The 18516-nt window shown below is 45.6% G+C and overlaps 1 protein-coding gene across 2 annotated transcripts in view; it reads right to left on the minus strand.

Moving 5' to 3' along the window:
• SIL1 (SIL1 nucleotide exchange factor) overlaps positions 1-18516 on the minus strand; it is a 296046-nt gene that overhangs the window by 276023 nt on the left and 1507 nt on the right. Inside the window, exon 1 of one of the 2 annotated variants that reach the window (XM_033853230.1) lies at positions 7010-7044. The exons of the other annotated variant lie outside the window; for it this stretch is intronic. Within the exon in view, the coding sequence (XP_033709121.1) occupies positions 7010-7041 (32 nt within the window). The 5' untranslated portion in view covers positions 7042-7044. Of the gene's footprint in view, positions 1-7009; positions 7045-18516 lie in introns of those variants that run through there. 2 annotated transcript variants of the gene reach the window in all.

Raw genomic sequence — 18516 nt, forward strand, 5'->3', positions numbered from 1 at the left:
AACAACAAAAAAATTATTTTACTACCTACTAAGAACTTCATAAGTTTTCTCATTTATTCCTCACAACAACCCCGTAAGGCAGGTACTATTATCACTGCCATTTTGCAAGTGAGAAGAGTGAGGGGAATTAATTTGGAAAGTAGAAGACTGGGACTGAAATCCAGGACTCTTTACCACCAGGCTTTTCTGCCTGTTTGGGAACAGAGGGCAGTGTAGTCCTCCTTGAGCACAGCCTCTGAGTAATGTAGGGCAGCACATGCAATCCTGAGGCCCTCGGTACAGCTGCCCTGAAGTCTGACTGGGGCTAAGGGCTTTGACCCTAGCCTGCCTTCCTATTCTCATTGCCTCTGTGGACCTGCCCCACTCTCCACTCCTGAGAGGTGGGAATGTGGAGGGCTACTCCTAGGATTCTCATCCCCCTCAGGAGTTTATCTTCCTATTAAACTTCTCGGACAAACAAACATCAACGTGCTTCTTGAGTGCCCAAGGGCTACTCAGAAAGAGAGAAAAGAAGGAGCATTGCTTATAGGTGCAAGGCCAAAAGAAGGAGGTGACAGACACCCAAGCATGGGGTTAGCCCAGGCTTGCAGACAGAGCAGACACCTGTCACATTGAAGAGGCACGGAGATGGCCCACGTGACAATAGAAATAATAATACGGGGCTTCCCTGGTGGCGCAGTGGTTGAGAGTCCACCTGCCGATGCAGGGGACACGGGTTCGTGCCCTGGTCCGGGAAGATCCCACATGCCGCAGGGGGCTAGGCCCGTGAGCCACGGCCGCTGAGCCTGCGCGTCCGGAGCCTGTGCTCCGCAACGGGAGAGGCCACAACAGTGAGAGGCCCGTGTACCGCAAAAAATGAATAATAAAATAAAATAAATAATAATAATACCCTTGAATTATGTAGTACTTTATAATTCCTCAGGCACTTTACAAACATCTGATTCTCCCGATGACCTCCAGGGAGCCAAGGAGGCAGAAAGCATTTTTTATAAGCTGTCGCCACCTGTCAAGTTTTCCCCCCAGAGGAGGAAAGGAAGGAGGCAGGCAAGGCAGTGAGTGAGTTAACCAAACCCAAGCCCCAGTGGGTAACTGATAGTTTTAATGGTGACGTTATCCTCAGACTCCTCAGATATCATATTTCCACTGGATTACCACATTTACATAACAGTGCAGGGTGAGAGACCCTGATAAATCTTCTCTGCATGGGAATGAATACAGTGGAAATGTACTCTGTTAATTATCCATTTGTTTTACTACACTCCTACCCTTCAGTTTAGGGAGGAAAGAGCAAGGCTATTCCTTTATGAAGTGAGGGAGGAAAGGAGGGAAAAATGGAAAAGGGATGGAGGAAGATCAGAGATCTGGAAAGAGAGGAGTGAATGAGAGGGTTAGAGATGGAGAGAAAGGGAGAGCTTTGGGCAAGCTGGAAAGAGGAAGCGAGGAAGCAAGGAAGGAAAGAAGGAAAGCCATCTCAGCAGTCAAGGGTTTAGTGGTGAAAGGGATGGAATGATTCTGAGCCATGTGGCTAGCTGCTGGGGAGCAGCCCACAGTAGTGGGGGTGAAAAAGATTCAGAGGTTTTTTGGATGGCTCTCACCTTTGTAGCTGGTCAGAGAGGCTGGGAGAGTAAGGAGAGCCACAGGGCACAGGACTCCTTTTAAGTCTACTTAAGGTGTTATCAGAAACCTCTCTGAACCTCTTCCCATCACATCCCACCACTTTCCATCCCCCTATATCCAGAGAACAGGTGGGCTTCTAGGGGCATCAGGACTGACCTCTAAGAATCCCTGGGCCTGAAGTCTTTCTGATCCAGAGGATTGGATTTCAGTCCCTGCTCTGCCACTAATTTAGCTGGATGATTCTACTCCCCTAAACTCTCAGCTTCGGTTTCTCTATTGGTAAAATGGGAATTTATTTTTCCATCCAACAAGTATTGATTGACTGTACACCAGGCATTTTCTATAGAGCAGAAAACAAGATAGATAATAGTCCTTTCCTTCAGAGAAAGACAATCCAACGAAGGTAACAAAACTTTGTCCGAGAAACAGGCCCTGCCCACATTAGGATACAAGAGATGAGCGCTCACTCTGTGCCAGGCACTGTGCTAAGCGCTTTATGTATTAACTCCCATAATCCTCACACCAACCCAGTGAGAACGGTCCTGTTATTAACCCCATTGCACAGATGACAACACCCTAGTTGGGGCAGCCTCCCCAACACACCCCATCCTGCTATTTCATTTTCTTCAGAATTTACCACTATCTACAATGAACTTGTTAACTCACTTGTGTGCTTATTGCCTTATTCACATCTATATCCCAAACATCTTGAGCAGTTTCTGACCCAAAGGAGGTTCTCATTAACTGTATGTTGAAGGAATGAAGGAACAAAGGGATGAGGAGCTCCTGGGGAGTGAATGCCACCCTGCCCTCCATGCAGGGTGATGATGACGAGGGGGATCTGAGGGCAGGTGCTGGAGGTGCTCTATCACTGCAGACATGGAGGGGGCTGTAATCAGGTGACCGTTCTTTAGTGAGGAAGAAGCACCTGTTCTTCTCCCTATTCTTCAGCTGTCTTCTTTTTTGTAACTTCCCTCAGATGTTCTGCCTCTTCTGGTCCCATGATTAATTATGCTTCCTCTAATTGTATCCTCCTCAATTTCTTTGTCTCACTCTCATTCTTGTTCTTTTTGCTTCCCTGCTTCTTTGTTTCTCTTTGAGAGAAAGCTCATCCAAAGAACTGCAGTTGGTGATTTCAGTGCCCTGCAGAGGGCACTTGTCTCCATCTGTAAAATGGGCAGACACTTTTAAAAAAAGAAAAAGGGCAGTTTTTTGAACCAGTGCTGGTGGGTCTGTGGGAGAGGGGTCTCAGGACCACAGCACTGACCTTCCCACATCCTTGTCCAGAGAAGCCTCACCAAAGCCTTAACCACAGGAGTCCCATAACCAACAGATAGCTACTTCCTCTCCCACTATGTGTGTTATTTACTTGTTACTTGCAGTAAATACCAATCAGAGGATAATAAGCCTGGCTTTCCCTCTCTCTTTGGGTTTTGAAAACTCCCCAATCCATTGCGTAGCAGCTTCTGCCGAGGCTGTAACCAGCAAGGCCATGGGTTAAGTGTAGAGAACCATGTCACCACATGGTTGGTCATATTGTTACGAAAAGTGGGATCTGGCTGCTCACAGCTCTAAAGCCAATAAAGAGGCAAGGTTGGTGGAAAGGAAAGTTTGCTTTATTTCAGAGGCTGCCAACTGGGGGGGGAGGGGGAGGGGGGAGGGGGCAGACTCCTGTTGTCCAAAGGCCAACCCCCCCCCACCACTGACAATCAGGGGGCAAGAGCTTTTACAGGCAGAGGGAGGGGGCTACGTGCTGAAACAGTACAGTCAGCTTTGACAGTCATCTTGAAATTGGTCAAGCAGTGGTCTGATCAGTGTCATCTTGATTGTTTTAAGTACAGTTAATCTTCAGTTCCAGAGTCCATTTGTCCCCATTTCTTTGAGGGAAAGTTCTCGGAATTTTGGCAACTTATGTCATGGTACAGTCTGGTCATGATGGAGTTAACTTCTTCCACCTGGTGGGGGTTTCAGTATCTGCAAGACAGCTCCCAGGATATGGCTCAGAATATTATCTATAGCCCTTGAGGAGGAACTAAAGGTCCTTGACTTTGTTTAATGACTAAACTATGATTATTTGGTCTTAGTTGACTGTTTTCCTTTGCTTCAGCATTTTCTCACTTCTCTGATTAAACGTATTCTTTGGCTAAAGTTTTTCTACAGACAAAAGGCAGGCACGGGCTTCCCTGGTGGCGCAGTGGTTGAGGGTCCGCCTGCCGATGCAGGGGATGCGGGTTCGTGCCCCGGTCCGGGAGGGTCCCACATGCCGCGGAGCGGCTGGGCCCGTGAGCCGTGGCCGCTGGGCCTGCGCGTCCGGAGCACAGGCTCCACGGCGGGAGAGGCCACGACAGTGGGAGGCCCGCGTACCGAAAAAAAAAAAAAAAAAAAAAAGGCAGGCAGAAGACATGGTGGGGGAAGGCCCATAAGTTCCTACTCCATTTCAGTATATCAGAGTGGTTGGGAAGTGAGCCTGATGATTCAGACAGCCCTGAGTTTGAAGCCTGGCTTCTAAGTGAGTAGACTATAGACGGCAAGGGCAGAAGTTGTGTGTCAGATGAATCCTTTTGTACTTTCCCCAAACCAGGCATTCCTCACAGGACCACCAGAGCCGCCCCCGTGTCAAATCATTTTGGCCGGTCGAATTGGGATTATCTCTGCAGAAATGTCCAACCCACAGGATTCTGAGCTCCTCAAAAACTCAGTTTTTTTTTCTTTGTATCCCTAGAGCCATAAAAGCAGCACGTTGTCCAGACCCAAAGATACTCATTTACTCCCTCTAGACACTGCTATTCCTCAAGACTTTGTTATACTTAGCACCTACTGTGTGCCAAGCACCCTAAATATGTTATCTTATTTAATCCTCGTAATAGCCCTTGAGTTAGGGATTAAATGAGACAATAAGCATTATCTCTCACCTGGACTATGGAAGAGCCTCCTTCTAGAAGAACACTGAGTTCTTCCTCATTTGATACCCATAGTCTATTCACACAGCAGCCACAGATCCTTTTAAAATCATGTCACTCCTCTGCTCAAAACCCTTCAATGGCTCCCCATTTCACTCAGCATAAAGTCCAAAATCCTTACTACAGGATTCTGTAGTTCTGTAGTTCTACAGGGCCCTATATTACCTCCCTAACCCCAGGCCACAAATTTTATGACCTCATGCCCTACCATTCTCCCCCTTCCTCTCTCTGGTAAGCCACACTGGCTTCCTGACAGTCCTCAAACATTGCTGCACACACTCCTGCCTCAGGCCCTTTGCACTGGCTATCCCCTGTGCCTACAAAGCTTTATCCTGAATATGTCCATGGTTTTCTCCCTTGTTTATTTCAAGTCTTTACTCAAGTGTCACTTTATAATGGAAACCTTCCCTGACTCCCCTGTAGTAATTTTAAAATATGCCTACAAATTATCCGATACTATTCCCTTCAAGAAGTAGAACTCGGGCTTCCCTGGTGGTGCAGTGGTTGAGAGTCCGCCTGCCGATGCAGGGGACACGGGTTCGTGCCCTGGTCCAGGAAGATCCCACATGCCGCAGAGCGGCTGGGACCGTAAGCCATGGCCGCTGAGCCTGTGCGTCCGGAGCCTGTGCTCCGCAATGGGAGAGGCCACAGCAGTGAGAGGCATGCATACCGAAGAAAAAAAAAAAAAGAGAGAAGTAGAACTCAATTCTCCTCGCCTTGAATGTTGGTCCAACTTAGTGACTGCTTTCTAAAGAATAGAATATGGCAAAACAGTGTGTGACTGCTAAGACAAAGTCACAAAAGGCATTATGATTACCCTAGTCTGATCAGGAGAAAACACCAGACAAGCCCAAATTGAGGGACATTCCACAAAACACTTCATCAGGACTTTTCAAAATTCTCAAGGTCATGAAAAACAAAGAAAGACTCAGAAACTGTCACTGATCAAAGGAGACTAAGGGAACATGATGACTAAACGCAACGTGTCATCCTGGATTGGATCCTAGAACAGAAAAAGGACGTTGATGGAAAAACTGGTGGAATCTCAATAAAGTCTATAGTGTAGTTAATAGTAGTGTACCAATGTTAATTTCTTAGTTTTGACAAATGCACCATGTTTATGTAAGATATTAATGTTAGAGGAAGCTGGGTAAGTGTATATGGGAACTCTCTGTACTATCCTTGCAACTTTTCTGTAAATCTAAAATTATTGCAGAATAAAAAGTGGCTTCCTCATTGCTCTCTTTCTTGGATCACACACTGCCATGCCATGGGGATACTCAAATAGTGAGAACCACGTGGTGAGCAACTGAGGCCTCCAGTCAAAGCCCTGTGAGCCAACCATCTTGGAAGATCCTTCAGCCCTAGTCAAGGCTTCAGACACTGGGGTCTTGACTGACACCTTGACTGCACCTTCAAAAGAGACCCTGAGCCAGAAACGCCCAGCTAAGCCACTCCTGACCCTCAGAAACCATGAAAGATAATAAATGTTTGTTGTTGTTTTAAAGCTCTAAGTTTTAGAGCAATTCATTATGCAACAATAGATAACTAATATATGCCCCTATCTAAAATAGTCTGCTTATGGTCACATTCGACCCCCTTTCTGGCCTTAATTTTCTTTATAGCACTTACCACCTGACACAGAACAAGTTTGTTTACTTAACTTGGTCTCTACACCAGAATGTGAGCTACATGGAAGTGGAAACTTTGTTTTATTGATGTCCCCAGCACCTAGAACTGTGCCTGACACACAGCAAATGTTCAATAAAGGATAGTTGTTGTAGTTATTATTATTGGATAATAGAGGGTTCCCTGTCCTCACCTGGAAAAAAAAAAACCCTGCCCCTGGGATTTGGGGTGGAAGATGGGGGGCAATGTGGCACTGGGAAATGCGAGCAGAGATGAGTATGAAACCCTGACTTCTGAGTCCAAGTTCCTCATCCACTGAGATCCCTTAGACAAGCTCTTCCTCTCTCTGGGTCTCTATTTCCTCACCTATTAAATTCAAAAGAGGACTTCCCTGGTGGTCCAGTAGTTAAGACTCCGCATTTCCACTGCCGGGGGCACGGGTTCAATCCCTGGTTGAGGTACTAACATCCTGCATGCCTCGCGGTGCAGCCAAAAATATAAAATAAAATTCAAAAGACTGGGATGACCTACAAGTCACCAAGATTTCTTTTAGCTCTAATAGCCAATGATTCTAAGGGCGGGCTGGGAGAAGGAGGCACAAGAGTTCAGTTCTGGAGATGGAGGAAAGGAGAGGGATGAAGAATACGTTTATCTTCCACAGGGACCAGGCAGAACCTGCCTCCCTTTGAGCTGTACCCACTTCCTGGAAACCTTTTTGCATTTGATCATCTACTCCTTTGCCTGAGGCCCTGCTGCCCCTCTTCCCTCCTCTGCCAATCCTTCCCAGGGGCTGGGTTACCTACCTGTGTCTCCAGGCTCCCATTGCCCTTCGCATAAGCCCTCATAAGGCACTTTCCACAGAGTATAGTAATGGGACCTTTGTGTCCTGGAACCTCATCTCCTAATAGAAACAAGTAAGTCCTGGGGAACACTCCCAGGCTTGCAATTCCCTCCCAGAGAACGCGGACCCTAAAGGGAGAAAGGAAAGAGAAAATGGGGGAGGGGCTGGAAGACCAGGTATGTGCTGGGACTCCCCTAAACCCTTCCCCTTTCCCTCTTCTCCAGTCTTAGCCTCACTACCAAGAGAAGCATGCCTACCAGCCTGCCTGCCCCTCACCTAAGTACTCTGTCAAATGCCACTTATTTGAGCCATATTATCTTTCCCTGCTCCTCCCTCCCTTAGTCGCCCATGCCCCTCCCACAACAGACTCACCCTAGGTCCCCTCTTAACATGTGCCCCAGGTCTCTGAAAGCTTCCTGGTATATTGGTATGAAGTCATTTTCTCTCCAGAAGAATAGCTCATGTAAACACTGAAGAACCTGGTATGTTCTGGGAATCAGAGGTAGTAGCGTGTGTTATGTTTAGTCTGTTAGGTGAGGTTGGGAGTAATGGAGATGAGGCAGGACAGATAGGCAGGAACCAGCATTGGTGGAGGATTTTGTCTCATAGGCCATGGAAGCCAATGAAGAATCTGTACAGGTTGGAACTCACTTCCCTTCTACTCGGCCCACCTCACTTACATCCCTTCCTATCTCTTTCTGTACCCCCTTGGCCCCCCACATCCCATTTGGCTCATATCATAATCTCAATAACACCAAAAATTTATTGAGAACCTTCACTGTGTAAGCTTTCTGTTCACATTACCTCATTTCAACCTTTCAGCATCGATGAGGTAGACGTTATTATTGTCCCCACTTCATAGGTGAGGAAAATGGCTCCAGTAAGTGATTTGCCCAAAGTTGCAAATCAAGGAAGAAGCAGAGCCCAATTTATTAAGCATTACACTAATTGGTCCATGCTCTCCGGCCTTTTCCAAATCTCTTCTTTGGGGGAAAAATTAGAGATGTCCATAGGAGGTTTTGAGGTCTGGAGACAGACAGGAAAAGAATCCAGAGACTACAGAATGCTGGAAGAGAGAGTTCCAGGCTCTGAAGGGGCCTATCTCACCCAGCTTTGCTACCTGGCTGTGCTTGGCAGGCAGTCTTTTTCTATTTTCCCCACTCCTTGTCTTGGTCCACTTGCTTCCTCCAGTTCCCACATCCTCCTTCACCTCCTTGGATACTGTTCGCCCTTGTCCTTCAGTTTCTGGGTAATACGTTTGTTCTGAAGATGTCTGGATGAACCAGGACCCTCTGGAAGCCTCCAGATAGTTCAGGTATCTGGAGAGGATCGCCATACCTCCCCCCTCTTCCCCCAACTCTAACAAAAGGGGTCACCCTGGGCTTCCAAGGCTCTTCAGCAAAGGTTAGCTCCTCTCTATCTCATCTCCTAACACCTACCCCATGCCCTCTCACCAGCTAAAAATACATAACCACACAAGCTTCTCAGCACATGACAAGTTCTTGAAATCTTTGCACAGGCATTTTCTCTCTCAGGAATGCCAACATCCCCTCCACCCCAAGTTTGTTACCAAGAAAACTCCTAATTATCCCCAGTCTTGACTCAAACATGACCTTTATCCCCACTGATATCATCACCATTCAGGCTGTTATTCCTTGCCTGGACTACTCCCTCACTGGTTTCTAGGATGCCACTCTGGCCCTACACTATCCATTTCCCATACTGTACCCAGAGTGATCTTTCTAGAATGTAAACTTAATCTTATCACCTCCTTTCTTAAAACTTTTTAATGGTTTCCCATGCCGTCAAGGTAAAGCCATAATCCTTAACCTGGTGTGGCAGCTCTTTCACCCCACTCCCACCCACTTCTCTAGATGCGTGTCTTTCAGCTGAGCCTACCACCATACTAGTACTCCAGCCAGATTTCCTGACACTTTTTCTCAGTTCCTTGAAACTTGCCTGTTCTCTCTTGACCCTACACGATGTTCCCTTGGCCTGGAATTCTCTTTTCCTTCTCCTTCCCTAGCTGACTTCCACTAACCCTTCAAGCAGGTCTCGGCCTGAACTCACTTCACCACTGAGCCTTCCAGAACCCCCCAGACTAGGCGAGCTGCCTCTGCTTTCTGCCCCCAGTGTCCATTATTTCCCCTAAGACAGCATTTATCCTGTTACTACCCATTTATTTATTCATATCTCCCAGACCCAACTGCGGGCCTACTTTATCCCCTGCTATAACCCAGAGTCTAGTACTAATGGGCTCTCCATGAACAACTGTTGAAGTGGTGAGTGAACAAAGCCTTCTCTGTCTTAACAGTGCAGACTCAGACAGCCACTGCAGCTTCAACCACCACCATCCACATAGTTACTATTATGGATTACTGCTTCTCTGGGTGTTCCTCTCTCTTTATGGACTGCGATGGCACCTTTCACGTTAGTACTCCAACACCTAGTACAGAGCATAGCATTCATCCTTCCATCCATCCTCTCATTATTGTTTTTAACAAAATATATATTATCTACTATGTACTAGACACTATGGATGCAGCAGTGAACAAGATAGACAGTCCCTGCTGTCAAGTTCACAATCTAGTGGCATATATGGGTAACTAGTGAACAGGAGGTTGAGTGGATCTCAGTCTTATTGGGAAGCCCCTGAGGGCTTTCCTCTCCATAGCTACAAAGCAAGGAGCACAGGCTCTGAGGGGGGAGATATATTCTCTTGGTGACCTCTGGACCTCCCTTTTTACAGGTTTTCTTGGGACCAGCCATCAAACAGCAGCAGCAGCAGCAGGGAGGAAGGGAATGAGGGAGGGTGGACCGAGTGGAGAAGGTCCAAGCCCCTAAAGACGGGCAATGGTGTTGCAGCCCAGTGCCCACAGGCACTCTGCCAGGGCAGTTTGGTAACTGGCTTTCCTTGCTATCCTGGAGCAGAGAAAGAAAGAGATCCACAAAGGGAAAGACATCAATGGACACAGGTGACAGAGGGAAAAGGAAGAAGAGAAAAAGTGGAACAGAGAGGTGAAGGAAGAGGAGTCAGAAATACAGAGAGAAGGAAGGAGACTGAGGCACAAAAAGAAGGCCTGCGGGACTGAACCCTCCCTGTGTTGCTAGGAGAAAGCTCTGGGGCTTGACTCCTCATTCAGGTCACTAGGGAGAAAAGAGATTCAATACTGAGTCCTTAGGATTCCTCAGATGCTTTCCAGAGCCCTCTGATCCCTCAAATTGTCTTTGGCCCCATCTAGTCATCCCAGGAGGCTTCTGCCAGGGGCCTGTCAGCCCCCCAACCAGGATATACTCTGTGCAGACCCTCACAAGCAAGGGATAGGCGGTGATGGAAAAACACAGTAGCTCTGGGCACAGCAACCTCTGATTTTCATCTTTTTCAGAAAGGATCGTAGAAAAGACCCTACATTCATCATCTGTTTCCTAACTGGGGGCTCCAAGCTCTACTCTCTGAGATACCAGCCTGACCATATCACAATCTGCAGGCACAGAGCAGAAACTTCCTGAGCTGGGAGCTGGGGAGGCAGGGGTCCCCACCCCAGGAACTAACTCCCAGATGCCAAGCAGGAGTCTGAGTTCTTAATTGTGCTGCTGCTCTTGCCAGCAGTCTGGGATGCTCGCTCCTGAGGCTGCGATGCCATCTGCTGTTCAACTTAGGAAACTGGCTGACTCCGGCTGCATAGCCAAAGCTGAACCTGGCAGGAGTCGGCAGGAGACCTGCCTGGGTCTCAGGTGGCCATGTCTTTGTCTCTGAACAGACCCAATGCTGGGCCTCAGGGACAGAGCAAATACTCTCTTCCCTGTCATCATTCTTTTTAGACCAGGCAGGAAGCCTTCACAAGAAGATCCATGAGAGTGTGGAGGGGTAGGTGGGTTGTCTCTGCCCTTCATAAAAGTCCAGTGTCATCTCAAGGTTAAATTGCCCAGAGAGGTCCTAGCCTGCCTTTGAAGTTTTACTGCTCTCCTCAAAGCATTTTTTTTCTTTGCAGGTTTAACTACGATTATTCCACGTTGCGTTAACTGGGTGAATGAAATAATGAGCCCAGGCCTAGAGGAAGTGGGGCTTTGAAGAAAGAAACATGCTCCTGCAGAATTGAAATAAGACCTTCAGGCCCACAGTGGGTTTCTGAAGCTCCCGCTCTCTGTGTGTCCCTGTTCAGGCCTCAACCCACATGGGGTTGTGAGCTCCAGTGTTTTGGGAGACACATGCTAATATTTGGCACACATTTGTTGAAGTATTGGTTATTTTGAGGACGTTTTCTTCCTTAAACCAGTTATGGTAGCCAGCCTCCATCTCCTGATATTCATATACTTGTAGTCCCCTCCCACATAGCACCAGGGTTTATCTGTGAGACTAGCACAATATAACAGAAGTAAAGGTATGTAACTTCCAAGATTAGATTATAAAAGATACTGTGGCTCCCCCTTGGTTACTTTCTCTCTGGGGGAAGCCAGTTGCTATGTAGTGAACAGCCCTATGGAGAGGCTCATGTGAGGGAACTTAGGCCTTCTGTCAGCAGCCATGTGAGTGAGCTTGGATGCAGATCCTCCAGCCTCAGGCAAGCCTTCAGATGACTGAGGCCCTAGTGGACAGCCTGACTGCAGCCTCACGAGTGACCCTCAGCCAGCTCAGCTGAGCTGCTCCCAGTTCCTAACCCCCAGAAGCTATGTGAGATAAGCTTTTGCTGTTTTAAACTCTTCAAGTTTGGGGGTAATTTGTTATGTAGTAACATAATAGACCTGTCATATGGTATTATTAATATTGTATCATGGCATATCATCTGCATTATATCACTTCATTTCCTTATAAGAGCTGGCATCTGGACCCCAACCCCTCAATCTCTCTAACCTCATCTCCTACCACCCTACCCTCTCCCGAGCTCACCCTCACCCTAGGCTCACTCCTGCCTGAGGCCCTTTGAACTTGCTTTTATCTCTGCTGGAGCACCCTCCTAGGCACCCTAAACCTCTGCATGGTCACCCCCTTATCTCCTTCAGGTCTTTATTCAAACGTAGCCTTTTTCAGTATAGCCTTCCTTGACCCCCCTGCACCCCTTATCTGCAACTCCCACATCTGCCTATCATTTTCTCTATTTTTATTCTTAGCCCTTATGATTATAAGGCATATGTATATATAATGTAACATATATAACAGAATATATTTTACATATTTATCTCATATAACTTCTATCTCCCCCACTAGAATGTAAGCTCCGTGAAGGCAAGAATTTGTGTTTTTGTCTATTTTGGTCACTGCTCTGTCCCCAGCACCTGGAATAGTGAAGTGATAAGCACATCATAATAGATGTGCAATACATATTTAGTTGAATGGGGAAAAAATGAATGTCATAATTCACTACTTATAGTATGTATGTCTTTTAGATCCTATATCGTATATCACATGCCATATTACGATGTCACATATATATTATATTTAAACACAGTACAAGGCAGTGCAGAGAGAGTAGGGCCATAAACAAGAAGACCTACCTAGCTTTGCTTGCTGGTTAGCTATGTTACTATGAGCCAGGCATGCAATCTCTCTGCGCCTCAGTTTTACTCATCTATAAAGTGAGGCTATTATAACTTCCCTGTCCTATCACAGGGTAGTTGTAAAAATCAAATGATGATGAATGTTACAGCATTTTAAAAAAACCTAGCACATGATATGATTGTTTCTGAAATGTGTTCCAAAGACCACCTGTCCCAGGATATGCTCTGTGGAGAAGAAAAAAGATCACGAGGTTTGGGAAAATGGGTTCCAATATTCTAAGCACCCCCTTCCCCATGGACACTCACGATTCATTAGCATATGAAAGGCTCTGAAAATCCTGCCTGAAAGGTCTTCCCCCAAGGTACCTGACTACACTTGCCGAAACCTTGCTCTCTAAATATACAGAGCAGCACCTTTGTTAGCAGCATAATACTGTTACTTTAGAAGAAGGAATTCTCAAGTTTTTGGAACCGAAATCCCATTGGGGTAGGCGACGAGATCCCACAGCTGATATAGATTGGGAGGAGGGGGTAATGGAGAAAATGAAATGGAGGCGGCACGAGAGAGGAGGGAAGGAAAGCTAGAATAAGGAAAAGAAGGAAGAAGAAAGAAAAATGGTGGTAAAGGAGGAAAGGACAGCTAAAATAATGCCCTTTGAAAAGAAATCAGCAGAACAAAGGCAACCTGAAATTTCCTGTGGGTGGGGGCGGGGGAATGAATCCAGGAACTCTGGTGTCGCCTGCCAAGCGGGGCTTATCCCTTTGAGTGCTGCCTCTGCCAATTTCTGCAGTTGGAGCTCAGGCTTCCTTTTCAGTTTCAAAGAACCTCTGACTGAAGAGATCTCTTCTTTATCGGGGGGGTGGAATCAGGTAAACCAAATCAGCAGCTTCTCAATTTAGTGAACTTATTAAGTGCCTGGATGGCAGCTGCCATTTTTCCTTTCCTTGTGAGCAATAAGCCTTCTTGGCAGCATTCATCTCCCCAGAGGACGCCTGGCTTGGAAAAGGAAGAACAGCAATTCCTCCTGAAAAGATTCCCTAGGCTAAATGGGACATGAAGAGATTGGCAGGTTTACCTCCAGGTCGACCTTCCCTAACCCAGTCTAAACAGGTACTCTTAGAAAAAAAAGATTCTGTAGCTCTCTGAGGCATCCACTCATATTTCCAGCCCTCATGGTGAGGAAGTCCTTTGTTATACCTTATTTCAGTCTTTTTGTAAAATTTCATTTTTTTACTGCCTTTCCTTTACCCCAGAATAAGGGAGTAATCTGTCATAAATTGCATGTATAGTGCAATTTGTAGTAACCAATTTCTCAGGGCATATGGTTGGTTAACACCAACTGAAGAACTTCATTTCCCATCAAATGAGAGACTGGATTTTTTTTTTTTTTTTGGTACTTGTGAGATTTAAAGGTGGGATAAGGAGGTAATGGGAACGGAAGCAACATATGTTGGGCACCTGCCCCGTCCTTTATATATGCTATCTCATTTAATCATCACAACAACCTAAAATGTAGTGATAACAATTCCCATTTTATAGGTGAGGAAACTGAGGTCCAGAGGTCAAACCACTAATATTTAAGTGGTGGAGTCAGAATCACATCCACATCTGACTGTCAAATCCATGTTCTCTCTACCCCAGGGGCTTGTACATAACACACAGAAACCTGTGTGTTCCATTTCCTTGCATTCCTTCTGATATATTTAGTTTCTTCTTTAACCCCACAAACATGCTGGGATTTGGGCTGTTTTCACATGCACATTTACTTCAGGTTAAACTTAGCATCAGAAGGTGCCAGTAACTCCCTCAAGGCTTTCCTGTGACCAAAACCGAACTCAATCTACCTGATGTCCACCTGCCTCATCAGACTGTAATCTCCATAATGGTAAGGACCACGTCTGTCTTATTCACCACTGTATTATCCTAGTGCCCAGCACAGGACCTGGTAGATATTCAATATTTGTTGAATGAATGAATAAATGAATGACAAAGGCAGACAAAAGACTCCATAAAGCAAGAGAAGAGAACTTAAGATGAAGATTAAAAAGGCCAACATTTATTTTAAAGAAGAAGCAAAGAAGAGGAGAGATAGCCAGGAAGAGAATGAGAGACAGCAAGATAAGAAAATTCAGCACAAACAAGCAAGATAAAAATAGCCTCTTGCCACTGTCCTTTTAAAATTACTTTCTATATTTGAGCCCAAGTGACAAGTGAAATCTCCTCTGTAATTTCCCATGTGTTCAGCTTAATGAATTTCCGGCACATGGTTTCAGTACTGGAGGGCCAATTTGGACACTGTGGGGGTGGGGGTGGTATGGAAATAGACTAACTAATTGAGTCTAGAAACCAAATGAAGGGGTGATTGGAAGCATGTGAGGAGGGAGCCAAGTCTTGGAACTTGCTCAACAACAAGGACTGGGAATTAGTCTTGCTCTAGCTGATGTCACCATGATGTTTCCCTACATGCCATAGAGGGAGCCCAGGATCCCAGGATGCTTTGCAACTATTCTTTGTACCACATTGCCTATCTTCTATCTATTTATTTATTTAGGCTGTGTGGGATCTTTGTTGCTGCAGGCAGGCTTTCTCTAGTTGTGGCGAGCGGGGGCTACTCTTCGTTGTGGTGCATGGGCTTCTCATTGCAGTGGCTTCCCTTGTAGCAGAGCACGGGCTCTAGGCACGTGGGCTTCAGTAGTTGTGGCACATGGCCTCAGTAGTTGTGGCTCGCAGGCTCTAGAGCGCAGGCTTCAGTAGTTGTGGCACACGGGCTTAGCTGCTCCACGGCATGTGGGATCTTCCCAGACCAGGGTTCGAACCCACGTCCCCTGCATTGGCAGGTGGATTCTTAACCATGCGCCACCAAGGAAGTCCCCACATTGCCTATCTTCTAAAGAGCTTTATCTGTTTATATAGAGGGTAGCCTATTAGTAACTTAATTTCAACCATTGGAAAAATAAAGAGACTAGCTCTTTCCATATACCTTCTACACAGTAGGTACACTGTAAATCTTAAACCGGAACATTATGAGAGAGTCAAGTTAGGGAGGGGAAGTATGAGAATGCACAGTCTACCCCTCTGCATCTGTTTGTGCTGGCCACCCAAATGCATTAATTTTCTCTGTATACTGAGGAAGGAACTCTGAAAGGCCGCAAGACCCAGAATAAAAAGTCCTTTCTAGACCTTAAAATTGACAATGACCATGAGGCCCACAATTTTAATCAGAATTGCAGATCTTTTAGGTCCCCAGATATGCTTCTTCTTGTTGTTTTAACACCTTTATTGAGATATAATTCACATACCATACAATTCACCCATTTAAAGTATACGATTCAACGGTTTTTATTATACTCACAGATATGTGCAACCATCACCACAATTTTAGAACTTTTTCATCCCCTCAAAAAGAAACCCCATGGGATGCTGGGCCCCATGCCTTTACGCAAACACAGCAGCTCCTCATCCTGCATCTCTGCCTCACCGGCCTTGGGGGGATGGTTCCATCATGGTGTCAATGCAGAAATGAGTACAGAAAGAACTGTTGGCTTTGCAAAATGAGCCACCTCCTGGAATGACTTTAAATGAAAAGTGTTCAAAATTCAGTTACACAATGGATTGTAGACATAGAAGCTGCACCAGGTACCTTATATGAAGGGGAAAAATTTCAACGTCTATTTCAGTTTAGTAGTTGATATCCTTTTGACTCTCCTCAGTTATAATTAATTCCCCATGGGACTTCTCTGGTGGTCCAGTGGTTAAGAATCCACCTTCTAATGCAGGGGACGCAGGTTTGATCCCAGTCCAGGAACTAAGATCCCACATGCCAGGGGCAGCTAAGCCTGTGCGCTCTAGAGCCCGCACACCACAACTAGAGAGAAGCCCGCGTGCCGCAAGAAAGATCCCGCATGCTGCAACTAAGACCCAATGCAGCCAAATGAATAAATTTTTTTTTTAAAAGAAACCCCATAACCTTTAGCTATCTTACCACCCCCCCTCAACCTAAGCAACCCCTAATTTACTTTCTGTCTTTATAGATTTTCCTGTCCTGGACTTTCATATGAATAGAATTAAGCACTGTGTGGTCTGGCTTCTTTAATTTAACATAATGTTTTCAAGGTTTATTTAGCATGAATCAGTACTTCATTTCTTTTTATGGCCAAATAATATTCCACTGTATAGATATACCACATTTTGTTTATCCATTTGTCAGTTAAAGGACATTTGGGTTGTTTCAAATTTTTGGCTCTAATGAATAATGCTACTACGAACATGTGTGTACAAGTTTTTGTGTAGACATATATTTTCATTTTCTTGGGTATATACCTAGGAGTGGAACTATTGAGCCATAAAGTAATTCTATGTTTAATAATATGAAGAACTGCCAGACTGTTTTCCAAAGCAGTTGCACCATTTTACATTCCCACCAGCAGTGTATGAGGGTTCCAATTTCTCTATATCCTTGACAATCTAACTATGCTTTTGAGAAATAAGGACTTCCCTGGTGGTCCAGTGGCTGAGACTCTGCGCTCCCAATGCAGGCGGCCCAGGTTCGATCCCTGGTCAGGGAACTAGATCCCACATGCCGCAACTAAGAGTTCACATGCTGCAGCTAAAGATCCCACACGCCACAATGAAGAACCTGTGTGCTGCAACTAAGACCCAGTGCAGCCAAATAAATAAACAAAAAAAAATTTAAAAAAAGAAATAAGGACTACTGCAGGGCCCCACTCTAACTTTGGAAGCTATTACAGAGCAGCAGCAAGGAGTACAGGGATGCAGGAGAGATCCCTCTTCTACTCTAAGCCTTTAAGATCAGCCAGAGGGAATACTGCCATCTCTAGTACCCTTCCTGACTCCCCAGGCTACGTTAGCTGCCCCCTGACATATGCTCAAGGATACCTATACTACTTATCTTTCTTCCCCACTAGACTGTAAGCTCTAGGCAGGCAGGAATTTCTATTCCTCTGACTTTATTTTTTAATTTAATTTAATTTTTTATAAATTTATTTATTTTTGGCTGCATTGGGTCTTCGTTGCTGCGTGCAGGCTTTCTCTAGTTGCAGTGAGCGGGGGCTACTCTTCGTTGTGGTGCGCGAGCTTCTCATTGCAGTGCCTTCTCTTGTTGCAGAGCACAGGCTCTAGGCACGTGGGCTTCTGTAGTTGTGACTCGCGGGCTCTAGAGCGCAGGCTCAGTAGTTGTGGTGCACGGGCTTAGTTGCTCCACGGCATGTGGGATCTTCCTGGACCACGGATCAAACCCGTGTCCCCTGCATTGGCAGGCAGATTCTTAACCACTGTGCCACCAGGGAAGTCCTATTCCTCTGACTTTATATGCAGCGCCTGAACAGGGTCTGGTAAATGGTAGATGGTCAGTAAATGTTGATGGGCAGATTAATTGAAGAAATGATTAAATATTTCTGTACTGGTGATTCCTGTCCAGGGAGGAGAGGAAAAGAGCAGTCTCAGGGCCGAAAGACATCAAGTAAGGAAGCAAGAAGGAGAGGATAAATGCAGGAGAAAGGGAAAGGCAGGCAAAAAGCTTGGAAACCTAGTGTCCCGTGGGGCCAGCCTTTCGATTATGAGGTCAAACTCAGAGCTCATGGACCTTCCCTAATCCTTTGCCTTTCATCTCACTGCACCATTTTTTTCTAGAAATTCTCCCTTTTCTTTTTTGTTATTCCTAACAATTCTGTCTTTGCAAGAATAAGAAACAAACAAAAAGGTAAAAAAGTAGTTGATATTATAAATAAAAGACCATATAAGCCAACTCACCAAAATGAATTCAGAATTTAAAAGGATGGAGATTAAGAAGGTTGACTATAAAGGATTTTTTAACTGAGAAATGAAGAAATCATAATCTAGGTTTTCCTCCAAAGGACACTGAATGGCCTATAGCTAAAAAAGGTGACCACATTTTCAATATCACATGAGAACATGGCACATCTCTCAGCCTTACTTAGAATGTCTGGCCTTCC

This window comes from Tursiops truncatus, chromosome 3 (genome assembly GCF_011762595.2).
Source record: "Tursiops truncatus isolate mTurTru1 chromosome 3, mTurTru1.mat.Y, whole genome shotgun sequence".
Lineage (NCBI taxonomy): Eukaryota > Metazoa > Chordata > Mammalia > Artiodactyla > Delphinidae > Tursiops > Tursiops truncatus.